The 14,092-nt window shown below is 35.2% G+C and overlaps 1 protein-coding gene across 1 annotated transcript in view; it reads left to right on the top strand.

Annotated features, from left to right (window-relative positions):
• The window catches only part of LOC129249860 (uncharacterized), a 283,989-nt gene extending 270,482 nt beyond the window's left edge, over positions 1 to 13,507 (top strand). Inside the window, exon 5 of the mRNA XM_054889528.1 lies at positions 13,401 to 13,507. Coding sequence (XP_054745503.1) covers positions 13,401 to 13,507 — 107 coding nt within the window. The remainder of the gene's footprint in view (positions 1 to 13,400) is intronic.
• The last annotated feature ends 585 nt before the right edge of the window (positions 13,508 to 14,092 follow it).

Consider the following 14,092-nt stretch of genomic DNA (forward strand, 5'->3'; position numbering starts at 1 on the left):
GTCGGGTGACGGTCATGTATTGGAAAGTTTAAAATCCTCCAAACTGCTTCGTTACTCGAAATGTACCGCCCCATTTGAAACAGAGTTATTTCATCATTTTCGTTCGTGACTACAAACATTGCCATGCCGCTTCCTTTGTTAATGTACTTGCATATATATTTAATAATATAGATTTTACAGAATTGCAATACTCTACGTTAATGTGAGCCTGAAACGTTTTTGAAAGCAAAGGAGTGTATGGAACGACCCTTTTGTTGTCAACTTGCACTTCTCTTTGTTTTATTTTAACAATTGCTTCATGCCCTCCGTCTTCTGGTCTTCTTTTTCTGTATGTTTGGTAGCTATCTTGTCCAGCTTGAGTCTCGAGTAAAAATGTACGCGGAAATCTTTTCGTGTACTGTTCATCTTTCATGCATGGTAAAGCGGGATTTAATGCTCCGCAAGGACCGTGGATCATGTTTTTGCTAACAATTTGGAATAAAAGAGGATCTGTTTTCTCGTTTGGTATTTCAGCTGAGATAATTTTGTCTATATTGTCAGAATGAATTTTTTCTTTAAGTCAGATGAGTATATGGGCATGAGGTAATCCTCTTTTTTGTCACTCTATTGTATACATGAAGCATCGGACATCACCGTATACTTTCAATTTAACGATCGTATCCATCAGTTTTGTTAGTTTTTGTTTGAAAACTCTCGCTATTGAATCAGGTCTGTCTGCAGCAATTTGTCCAGGAAGCAAAAGCGATTCAATTTCATCCCACTTTGGATTATATGTGAAAGTAATAAATAAATCTTGTCTACCATAATTTCTAACATACGTCATAGCATCCTGCGTATATTCTTACATATGCCTAGGACTGTCTGTAAATGATGAAGGTAAAATTACCATTTTTCCAATATCTTCGGCGTTGCATCTCGTAAGTGAACATATTCTTCTACTCTTAGTTTTTTCTGGTTAAGTCTCACGTATAAAAGACACTCACTTTCAATTTTGGCGTACATGTCAACTAAAAACTGTTGCAATAATTTTGCACAGTGTAGTAGATGGTTATGTCCTTGTCTTATCATTATGCGACAAGAATAAAAATTCAATGCCGAAACTTTTTTATCTGTGGGTTCATGCGTTAGGGAATCAACTTGATGAACGTTAAAATTGTATCCGTCTTCACCTTCCCAAAAAAGCAATGGATATTGAAGTGCGTCATATGATCGATGGGTTTCTGAAATTCGCTGTAAGGCATTACTTTTTTTGTGAAGCACAATGTCCCTCCTGTCAAATTCATTACCGACAATGATGATTGCAACTTCATCTGATGTTGGAGCATTGAAACGTCTCTCATGTTCACCTGCTGGAGTTCTATCTGCTCTAATCACCATTTTGTATTCATTATTCGGCATTTGTTCAAGAGCGTTTTTAAACATTCGGACTAAGTTATTTCTTTCGTGTAGTATTTGTTGCAATGCTCCAACAATTTCACGATTCACACCTGGAATATTGTCACACCGTTGATTTGTCTGAATGTCGCTATTTCCTGTGAAATATATTTGCAAAAACTGCGGGTTCTGATTCGGTCCAGGTAACAATGATCCCGCTTGATGCTACACTTGTCCCTGAACTTTAAACGTCGGCATGTATCCTGCTTCCGTTATTACTTTTGTTGCTCCGAAGGATGTTATTTGGAAGCAAGAGTTGTATTTGCGAATATCTTGTAGAAAACGTTTAGACTCGTCAGACATTCCTGACGTCAAACTTAATAATAGCTCAAGTGGATGTCGAAGTGATGGTAACGACATCTTTCCGTTGCAGCAACACATTTCTGGAGCTTCATTTAGAATTTTTTTTTGCATTACAATGTGAGCAAATTACATCCATTAGACCAATAGTAATATTTGCATGTGAACTATAGTCCAACGTTGGGTCGTAATTAAAAGCTGCATTATGCATATAAAAATCAAAATCTCTGCGTGATGCAAGTTGTGCCATACGATCTTGTTCCATCCGAGTATAGTGCTGTCATGTAGTTTCACGATTTCTTAGGACATGTACACGCTCTATAGTTTCTTGAAACCTATTTTCACGATCTGTTTTTGTTTCAGCGTTCTTCATGTCTCTTCTTCTTTCTCTCAAGCATGAAAGTCTGTTTTCGTGTTGTTGTTCACTCTCGTTTGATCTTGCATCTTTCTTTCTTTTTGCCCCAGTGGATTGTCTTGATAATGTAGATTTTCTTCTTGTCGGCATATTGTGATCTCATGAAACGAATCTGCATAAGGAATGGAGTAAATAAAAGTCTCATATTTTGAAAACTTTTGTAGACAACTTGAGACAATTTACATTTATCTTCGATCCATTTTTAAGAGTGTACGATACGGAATAGCGTGAATAGTTTAGTCTTGAATCTGCATTACACTCATTTATCTACATATATATAATTTTTCATTCCGGTTATTTGGTTAACACGAATGCTTCTTTCAGGTATTATTTTAATTAATATATTTTTAGCACGCCAAGTCTAAAATAGTAAATAATTCACCTTCCTGTCTCTGAAATTGAATTTCGAATGTAATTTTAAATGCTTTTATCCGTTGCTATGCCTTGTTGAATAAAATCAAAACAACCAATCCGAAAAATATCAAGCAAAATTATTTTTATTAATTTTCTATCTCAAACCGGTTTTGAACTTTGCATTTGGGTCATAGTTGAACAGCTTATGCGGATTATGAAGTCTTTCAGGTATTATTTTAATTAATATATTTTTAGCACGCCAAGTCTAAAATAGTAAATAATTCACCTTCCTGTCTCTGAAATTGAATTTCGAATGTAATTTTAAATGCTTTTATCCGTTGCTATGCCTTGTTGAATAAAATCAAAACAACCAATCCGAAAAATATCAAGCAAAATTATTTTTATTAATTTTCTATCTCAAACCGGTTTTGAACTTTGCATTTGGGTCATAGTTGAACAGCTTATGCGGATTACGAAGTCTAGAGTGTGCTATAAATAGTGGGAAATAGGAAAAACTATATTAAGATTTTTTATGTTAAATTTGAGGAATGAGAGTGGTGGCGCGGCCTGGGGGCTGTGGGAAGGGAGTTCCATCATAAAAACATGCTTATAACCTTCATTGGGTGATAATATGAATGTATACAAATTTTTACGTCATTTGGTGTTGTCGTTTCGTAGTGATTCGCGGACAACGTACAGAAATTCACCTTTATGGTATAGATATATAGGTATACTAGCGTACCCTCGCCCGCTTCGCTAGACGATAAATTCAATGATTTGCTGAAAGAGAATAAAATTAATACGAAACAAAGCAAAAATTTTGATACAATTTCATTCGAACTTTATTGTAACACTTTTTGGTAGACAACGTTTTTGGTTTTTTCATCTTTCGCGTGAATAATGACGATGGTTTGCCAACTCGTGAGCAAGCTACATACAATTGTCCATGAGAAAAAATTGGGTATTCTAAATTAATACCGCACATTTGTAGAGACTGTCCTTGCGCCTTATTAATTCTCATAGCGAAGGCAAGGCGAATAGGGAACTGCAAACGTTTGAAATCGAATGGTAAATCCGCCGGAATCAGTGGAATTCAGGGTATCAAAATGTCTTCTCCTTTGTACTTCCCTTTCAAAATTGTTGCTTCGATAACGTTACCCATTAGCTTCTTCACAGCGAGTCTGGTACCGTTGCAAAGTCGAGGCACATTACTATTGCGCAGCATAATAATCGGTGCTCCAATTTTTAATCGTAAATTATGAGGTGGTAAGCCTGGCAAATCGAGTGAGTTTAAGAATTCAGTTGGATAATTTACGACCTCATCTTGATCAGTAATAGTGTCCATTGACTTATACGCAACTATGTCACCAGGTATTTGATCTAAAATAGCTGAATTTATATCATTGACGTCCTTATTTTTCCCAGCTAAAATTGCTCTTTTGCTGAGTCAATCATGGTTTTTGTAATGTTGAACTATGTTTGGAAATACACTCTGTATCAATGCTTTGAAAACACCATTTTTTTTTTTAATTTTGTTTGGTTTTCAGAAAATTTTGTTTTGAAAAAATTTCATACTCTTGAAAAAGTTTTATTTTATTTTATTTGTTTAAAATTTTTGAAAATTTTTTTTTGTAATTTTAGAAAAACACCTCTTCGAAGAAATTTCTTTTATCTTTTTGAGGAAAATTTGGTTTTGAAAAAATTTCATGCTTTCGAAATTTTTTTATTTTACTTTATTTCTTCAAAATTTTTGAAAACAATTTTTTTTATAATTTTCGAAAAACACCCCTTTGAAAAAATGTTTTCTATGTGTCATAGTGGTATTCCATTAACTTTTAGGATTATAGTCAAATACTTACAAATATCTACGCTTTCACAAATAGCAACAATAAACAAATTTCCTCAAAACCAAAAAATTTACTTTTTTTCTAAAAAAATTCTAAACAAACAACGTAATAAATTTAGAATTTTGTGCTCACGAAAAAACAGTATTGTTTTTATTGTATTAACTGAAAACCAAAATGTTGCAAAAAATCAAAACAAAACTAAATTATTTTTTTGTGTTCATTTGGTCCATATGTTCCATAAAAAGTTGATATGGTAAATAATATGCAGGGTCTGATACACGCAAATTTCCATTGACCATTATAGTGACAAAATTATCGATCACCAATTCCAACAGGATTTCAAAATCAGAGTTGGAATGAGTTGTTGTGTGGTGTACTTCTGAAAAAAATGAGAAATAAACAAAATAAATCTAAAAATTCGAATTCTAACTTTATCTTGTGTATGTTCTTATTACCTTTGAATTTTTCCAATGAAGCACCATTCATTTTAAATTTTCCAAGAATTTTTTTTATCATTTCGCGTTTCTTTCCTTTTTCATTCGATTCCAACATTTGTTCATAGCCGAAAACATCGTTTGCAAACGCATTCATTTCCATATAGAATTGGTCAAAGAAAGCATTGCTCAATTGAATTGAAACATTATTTTCATAAATACTTAGGACCTTAACTAATGCACCTTGGTACATACCTAACGCAGATATTCATCGCGACCTTGACATCGATATTATTGATGAAACAATACAAAGCGCTAGCAGAAGACACATAAATAGACTATAAACGCATACAAATCCTATGATGAGAAGACTACCAAATAAAGAAAAATCTACCCAAAGTCGGCTTAACCGTCAAACACCAACAGATCTTGCAAAATCCTTGTAATCAATTGTCAACTAATCGTATATATCATTGTTTGTTAACCACTTGTTTTTAAATAATATGTATATAATTATCTTCTAAATGAGCTTGGGGGCATTGGCCCTTCAACATCACTCTCATTCCATCTTTTTGTAAATCAAATTACTTATTGTCTAACGACAGGTGTAATATTTTATGGAAGAAATAAAAAAAAAAAAAAAAAATTTCATTCGAGTCATTTGAAATTTCTGTATACAATACATTTCTGTATCACAATACAAATACAAAAAATTCAAAAAAAGTTGTACACATAAAATGAATGTCGATTCGAAACTTACTTTAATGTAACAATCGAGCAAGTTTTGTTTTGGACAATATTTTGATTTTTTCTTTTTTTTATATGAAGAAAATATTTAAAAGAAATTTTTTTTTGCTAAAAACCTTCCCCTAGTGGATCCCTATAATATGAAAAAAGAACGAATAAAATTGGCCTCGTATCGGCCCAAAAAAATGCGTACAAACGAACATCATTTCATTTTTATATAATTATATAGATTTATATTGCGTTATATACATATATAATATATACATATTTATATTGCGTTATATATACATATATATAATACAATTTGTTAGAGTCTTACTGGTCACATAGTTTTTAAGTTATGCCGGCCACCCATTTATTAGACAGACTGTATATTAAAAAATGAAAAAAAAGCTCTAAAAATGTTAAAAAGATTGATGCATATTTCAATTAAAAGAACCGTAAGAAATTTTCAACATTGAATGAATGTCAAAACTATTTTTGATTTATTATTATTGATTTTTTTCAGTTAACTTCTTATTATACGCAAACCGACAAATAAACCAGGTGGCAATGTCCAAGATACTTGGATCATTTAGCACTATATCACTTTTAGAATAAATTTTAGATCGCTTATCCTGAGCACTTGAAGAGTAGCTATGAAATGCTCTTTTATTCATTATTCATAATTAATTCATAGTTCATTGAATGATTAAAATTACTTGAATGTTGAATTTGTTACGGCAAAAAAAAATTGAGTAAAGAAAATAAATAATAAAAGAAATATGAGAAAAATTAAAAAAAAATATTTTGCGTGACCCTGCCATCCGCGAAGCCTCTGTGATGAAATGTCAGGAAACATTTATTTATTTGAGATATATTTAATTTAATCGCAATTTCAAAATCAATATTATCTTTTAAATAGAGCAACATTGTTTCTTTTCGCAGCCACTTATATCCTTATCCTGAATATTTAAAATTTTGCGTCTGGATTGCGCCCCATAAATAATGAGAAACATGCTTGGTACTTAAATTTCTTTATTTTATGTGTTTAATAAAACAATAACTTAAAATCCACTACCAATTCTAACAAACCAAATATTTCCAATAAATAGAAGTACGGAACACCTATCGGATTCGGGCATAAGTTGTTTCTGATAAATTGAAATCGATGGGAATTTAGAAAGCGATTATGCAATTTAATTGTTAGTGATATTTTACTTTGTAAAAAATTTATTCCTCATAACATTGATATTCATTTGTGTTTTAAATTAACAGCTTTGTTCAGAAATCCGATTACTATTAGAAGTCACCAAATTTTGTTGGTCAATTTCATCCGCGAGAAAAATGTAAATTTAGGTTGGTTATATAACTCTAGTCGGTAGTCCACGGTGAGTCGTAGAGCGTCTAAGCAGCAAATATGGTCGGCACCAAAAGCCACAAAAATTAAAACTCGGTTTAAGGAGTTCCAGTGGTCTAGAAATTTCGAAAAATAGAATTATTGTTTTTTCTATATTTCGAAAGTATAGTATCTTCCTCTTGGAATTGTAAAAACAAATTCGCATCGACTTGATTTTTGAATTCTCCAAACGCAATTTTTTGGGTGGTGGCTCGTCTAGGGCCTTCCATTCGGTACTTTGACGCTTAGTTTCAGGTTTGTGTTGGAAACACCACGTTTCATCACCAGTTACAGTGTTGTGAAGCAAGTTCTCGTATTTTCTCGTCTCTTTAATGAGGTGTTTTGAATGTTGAATTTTGAGCTATTTTGGTTCTCAGTTAACTTGTGGGGAATAAACGTGCGAATGAAATGATCAGTTGAAATGCGATAAATTGATGTTTTGGAGATATTAAACTCCGCTTCCATGAATTTCAACGATGATTTCGGTTCATTTTTGATAAATTTACGAACAATTGCGATGGAGTTTTCGGTGATTACTGATTTGTTCATTATCATTTATGTATGTCCTCACAACTATAATATCTCTGAAACGTGTAAGCCACTCATCAGCTCTGGCATCTAATGCAAATGTAAAGAAAGGATGTATCATACAAACAACTGGTAGGATTTGTATTCCATATGAATTTCTTAATTTCGATAGGTTTGCCGAACATCTTTCGTATGTAGGTATATTCCCCCGTATATCTTTTTCACCTTTTTTATATTGTATGGCATATTTATTACAAGTATTATTTATTATTTTATTTTATTAGTCTCATCCCAATCTGTAATTTTAAAATAGTTTTTTTATTCATATCTTTTGTTTTGTTATTGTGCACGCACTTGTGCCCAGGGATATTACAATTTAGTTCACATAACGGTTGAATGTGAGATCATAAAGGAATCGAGATAGATGTATACATACATACATATACTAGCAATCCCGGCGAACTCCGTTTCGCCACCAGATGGCTTAGTTTTTTGTAACATTTCGTTTGGGGATTAAAAGATGAAGAAAAATTATTATTTTTTTGTTTTATATTTGAAAAGGAAAAATTTTATTTCATTTCACAACAGTAATGAATTCACTTCGATTACAAAAATTAAGTGTAATTTAGTAGAACTTCTCTAAGTAAAAAATGAAAGTGAATCCAAAGTAAATACTGAATCGAAGCGTTATACGTGCCCGCAAATTATCCGTTTCTTTTAAGTGCTCTTTGGTAAACCACATTTTTTGTTCTTTGGTCTGACGTAAACACAAACAAAGCGGATGGTTTCCCAACTCGTGAACACGCAACGTGTAGCTGCCCATGTGAAAAACAGTGATTTTCTAAAAATTTTTTGGCATTCGTTCCAATGCTCTTTTGAACATATTAACCACAGTGTTATTAGCGTGAAAAAATGCTTGCAACTGTTCAATAATTCGTCTCTTTAACTGTTGTGTTCCCTGTATATTGCACCGCACATTCAGCTGATCCACCACCGACGAAATGAAATATATAATATTGTATTTGCAGAAATTGATTCGGTTCATCTGGTGTTGGCACCATTGAACCATGCAAATGGTATATTTGCCCTTGTATTTGTGATGGCAAACAATTAAGATAGGATAATTAATTTATTTATTTTTGAAGAATACGGTGTGACTTCTGATCGTGTGATGGTGGAGTGTGTTGTTATGTATTGGAATTGATTTTGTTGGGGTGATTGATTGGTTGTGTGTGTTGTATCTTTCACCTTACAAGTCGGCATGAAGCCACCTTCTCGAATGATATTATCTCCAAAGGAAGTCATGCGAAAGCAGTTATTGTATTCAAGGATGCGTTGAAGAAAATGGTTGGAATCGGGATCAGTTCCATCGAACAATGGTTTCAGTGGCTGTGGTGGTGTAAGTAAGGGATCCAGTTTGACTTTTCCACTTGCGCAGCACAATCCAGACGTTTCTCTTTTGAACTTTAACGCATTGCAATATCGGCATACATTCATCATTGGTCCAATATCTAAATTGTCATCATCACTGTAGTTCGCAGTGGGATCATATTGGAATGCCAAGTGATTGTATGATGCCAAAGATCTTCGGGTGCTCACGCGTTGTCTCAATCGGTCTTTTCTCTTATTATATTTTGTCTTTCTTCGCTTAAGTTCTGTGAATACACTTGTTGCTGGCTGGATGTCTAGTGCGGCGGCCGATGTTCGCACGTCGTCCTCTCGACATTTTGGTCTATGGACAGACTGGTGAATTCAACCTCAAATGCACGATTCACATAATTTACACAATTCAACTTACCACCTTAAGGACAAATGCCTGATGTTGAAGTTTAATAAAAATTTGCACAATACGCGTGATTGATTTGATGGTTTTCAATTGAACTGTTAGGAAACGAATAACTTTAACCTTCATTTCACAATTTCACAGTCCACACAATACCGGTTTTAAGTTAGTGTTTGAAAGAACGTGCTCATAATAAATGTCACATGAAATTAACTGAGCAGAGTACATGCTATAAACCTCAAGGAGCCCGAGACCTTTCCAACGAATGCAAAACCGTGGAAATCGGTTCGTGCGTTCTGGAGTTATAGCGTCAAGAAGGAAAGCCCGACTTATTTTTATATTATAGATAATACGTACCCAAATACTCAGTATAAGTATATGAGATAAGTCGTTACAGCTATATATGTTTGTCTATCTGTCTGTTCTTCCGTCCGCTCGATAGGTCGATCAAAAATGAATGTATTTCAATGAAACTGAGTACCAAGTTACTCTGTCTCTAAGATAGTTGCCATAGAACGATAATTTTCAAGCAGGAAAAAAGAAGTGATACCTTTGTTGGTCAAATTTGGTTCAAATGAGAAATCCAAGAAGAGAAATACTACCACTTTTTTATTTCTTTTTCTCCTTGATTAGCGCGATAACCGCTTAACCGATTTTGGTCGAGTTTAACAAAGGGTTTATTTCTCATGCTAACCGGCACCAAGTGTACAAGCCAAGTCCTTCTCCTCCTGTTCTTTCCAATGCAAAAGAGGCATTCCTCTTCCTCTGCTACCACCAGCTAGTACCCCATCGAATGTTTTCTGAATCGGAACGTCTGTATGTATTCGGCCGATATTACTTAGTCAGCGGAGTCACTGTGTCTATATCGTTGTGAAGCTCATTATTCCATCGCCTGCGATACTCGCCATGCCAACATGCAAAGGTATAAAAATCTTACGCAGAATCTTTTTCTCAAATACTGCAAGGGACGCCTCATCGGATATTGTTATCGTCCAAGCTTCTTCGCCATACTGTCGGATGTGCATGATGAGAGCCTTATGAAGTATAAAATACTCAATTGCCTACTTAGTTCATAGTAGCACTTGTTGGAAAGAGAGATTTTTTCATGAGGGACTTCGTTTTGTCCTCGTTCACCACGAGCCCCATTCGCTTTGCTTCTTAATGCCGTTTGGAAAAGGCGGAACTAACTGCACGGTTGTTAAGGCCGACGACATCAATATCATCGGCAAACGCCAACAATTGTACGCTCTTATATAGGGTGATTTTTTAAGAGCTATAGGCAAGTTTTTCAAAGAAACACACGTAAAATTCAGAAAAAACCATGAAATTTTTATTTAAATCGATAGTACAGACAATATAATTTATTGTTCGAAGATTATTTCATGCAAATGTTGACCCCGACAGCGCTTCAAATGGTCCATCCGCTTAATCCAATTTTGGCATACTCTTTCCAATGTTTCGGCCGGTATCTCACAATTAAATGCTTTAATGTTGTCTTCCAATGCGTTAATTTAAGCAGGCTTGTCTGAATAGACATGAGCTTTAACATAGCCCCTCAAAAAATAATCTAATCGCGTTATATGGTACAATCTGGGTGGCCAATTGACAGATCCCGAACGTGAAACAAAATGTTCACCAAACTCGCCTCTCAATAAGTCCATTGTTTCGCGTGCTGTGTGACATGTGGAACCGTCTTGCTGAAACCACATGTCATGCAAGTCAAGCTCTTGCATTTTGGAAAAAAAAAGCTGGATATCATTTCACGGTAGCGCTCACCATTTACAGTTGCGCTACGATTCGCAGCATCTTTGAAGAAGTACGGTCCAATGATACCTCCGGCCCATAAACCGCACCAAACTTTGACCTTTTCTGGATACATTGGTAGCTCTTGCAATTCTTCTGGCTGATCTTCACTCCAAAATCGACAATTCTGCTTATTTACGTACCCATTGATCCAAAAATGAGCTTCGTCGCTGAACACAATTTTTGATAAACAAGTGGATCTTCGGCCAACTTTCCAAGAGCCCATTTACCAAAAATTCTGCGTTGTGGTCGTTCAGCTTCAATTCTTGCACCAGCTGTATTTTGAAAGGCATCACACCTAAAGCCTTTCGCAAAATTTTCCACGTTGTTGAGTAACAGAGGCCCAATTGCTGCGAACGGCGACGAATGGATAATTGATGGTCATTATTAACACTGCCGATAGAGCTGCGATATTTTCTTGAGTTCGCACTCTACGTAAGTTTGTTGGTGGTTTAATGTCCAATAATGTAAATTTTTATATTTAGTCACAATAGCTGGAATAGCCCCTTCAGTGGGTCGATTAAACTGGCCATAAAATGGAAGAAGCGCGCAATAAACTTTCTTAACAGAACACACATTTTTATAATGCAATTCAACGATTTGCAAGCGTTGTTCGTTTGTAAGACGATTCGTGGTTAAATTATAGACCAAACTGAAGATGTTTGACAGTGAAACAAAACACAAAACGTGCGTCAGCTGTTTAAACCAACTGTTTAAAAAGATAATAGCTAAAAAATCACCCGTTAAAAAATTGTGCCTGGTAAGTAATTTCTGTGGCGTGCATGATCTTTTCCAGCATCAGGTTAAAGAAGTCACACGACAGAGTGGAGAGGTCGGAGAGGTCCTTCCCAATTCTAACGACGTTGCTGGCACTGAGCAACGTCTTTGGCATTACAATGTTCGAGTAACGGGTATGTTCAACAATGCATTATAATGCGCAACATACCATTTCAGAGTGAGCAGTGCGTTCAAAAATGCAAATATGGCAGTACTGCAAATGCAACGCGTTCTTAAACGTCATTTTTCTATCAAAAGTCGTGCATTATTTGCAGCAAATATTTTCACACTGCCAATAAATACGCTAGTACAATGTCTGATGAAAAGTGGGTATTTAATTATTTATTTTAGCTTTTAATACAAAAATTGATGAAAAATACGATATTTAAACTTTATTTTATTATACTTTTCTTGGTTTTAGTGATTACTTTAGTACATCGGAGATAAAATTACTGCTCAGAGTCCGACTGAGCATGGAGAACGAGTTCACATCGGTAAGGAGGAAAAAGAGCGTGCTCTGGGCTGAGGTTGTAGATGAAGTAGAAAAAGTTAATAAAGATTTAAAAATAGATAGAAACATCGCCCAGCGAAAATTTTCTAATTTACTCATCACATATAAGCGAATAAGAAAAAGATATTAAACTTTTGATATTAAACTTTTGACAATATATGTCCTTCTTTTAAGCTTTACACGTTTTTTTTCTTAAATTTAATAAAAGACTATCGGTTTTTTCCTCACATACATCGTCTATGACCAAACTTAGTAACAATTCCATTTTACTGCACAGCGCGTTCATAAATGCAACAAATCTATTTGCAATTTTTCACAAATCTATCAGTTGCATGAATTGTCACATTGACAGTGCTGCCAGCGCTGCAAGTACTGCGCATTATAATGCGTTTCTGAATATAGCCAACATTATATTCAGCCAGTTTGGAAGTGGCCACCTTTAGCACGAATACACAAGCTCAAACGTTTGAATAAATTTTGGGTTATAGGCCGTAGTTCGTCTACCGTTATGCGATCCCACACTCGACGCAACGCTTGCTTCAGGGACTCCAAAGTTTTGTGGGTTTTACACAGGCCCTTGCTTCCAAAATCAACCATACGCTGTAATCTGGCGGACTCAAATCCGGTGAGTAGGGTGGCCATTCTTGTGAAGTAATGAAGGAGGGGAAATTGGCTTTGCACCACTCTTGGGTTGTTTTTGCTCTGTGGGCTGGGCCGAGTCCTGTTGAAGGTCCAGGGGCTTCTGTAGATCAATTTCTGTCGTTTTGATGATTGTTAGCTTGTTCAGCGGAAAACAGTTTTTCATCCGTAAAGACGATTTTTTCCCAGCCCGTACCTGCGGCCCGACTATGGAGCGAGCAGCATCTTTCGAGTCTTACTTTCTTGTTTTCATCCGCGAGCAGCTGACATTTGTAGTTTATAATAAGGCTTGAGTCCAAGTTCTCTTTTTGCTATAAGGCGAACTGATTCACGATTGATGCCTGTCTCACGAGCAATTTTCCTCATCAGGACCATAGAATTTCGTTGAACTCTTTTTGATGATTTTTCGGTTGTTGGAAGTGTTAACAGTCTGTTTTCTTCCTCTTACAGGACGGTCACCTTCATTACCAAGCTCCTTAAATCGTTTGATTGCACGAGAAACCAATGAACGTGCAATTCCAAGCTTCCGTGCTATCTCGCAGTTGCGTGCTCCATAATAGCTGAGCGACTACACAAAGTATTTAAAATGAGCTGGAACAGAAACGAATACTTTTTTTGTACTTCAGAACACACTCAACAATCACAAAATAAGAGCATTAGCTAAAAAAATTTTACATTCATCTAAATGCACAGAGAAGTTTGTATATAGTTATTTTTTGTCACCCTATAAGTAGTTTTAGTTAATGAGTTTTCACTGTGAATTGTTTCTTAGGTATGTTATATATTCTTCCAATTTGTAAACAAATTGCCTTGGAAGCGCAACGGCTACCTTTTTTTCTTTTCCGGCGTTATAGCAAAAATTTGGAGAGAACTCCGACTCCGAACCGCAAATGGTTCTTATGTGGAACTTTTTCATGGCAGACATACACTCAGAGTTTTGCCATTGCCTGCCGAGAGGCGACAGCTATTATTTGATGTTCATACCCAGAGATTCGAACCTACACACTCCCGAATGGTAGTCACGCACCAATCCAATCGGCCAGGGTGGCCGCCGTATTTCTCTTTTGTAGAATTTATTTTTCTACTAATTTTTTTTCTTTAATTTGTAAATCCAAGGGTTTTGGACCCCTAATAGTACCTGT

This window comes from Anastrepha obliqua, chromosome 6, assembly GCF_027943255.1.
Source record: "Anastrepha obliqua isolate idAnaObli1 chromosome 6, idAnaObli1_1.0, whole genome shotgun sequence".
Lineage (NCBI taxonomy): Eukaryota > Metazoa > Arthropoda > Insecta > Diptera > Tephritidae > Anastrepha > Anastrepha obliqua.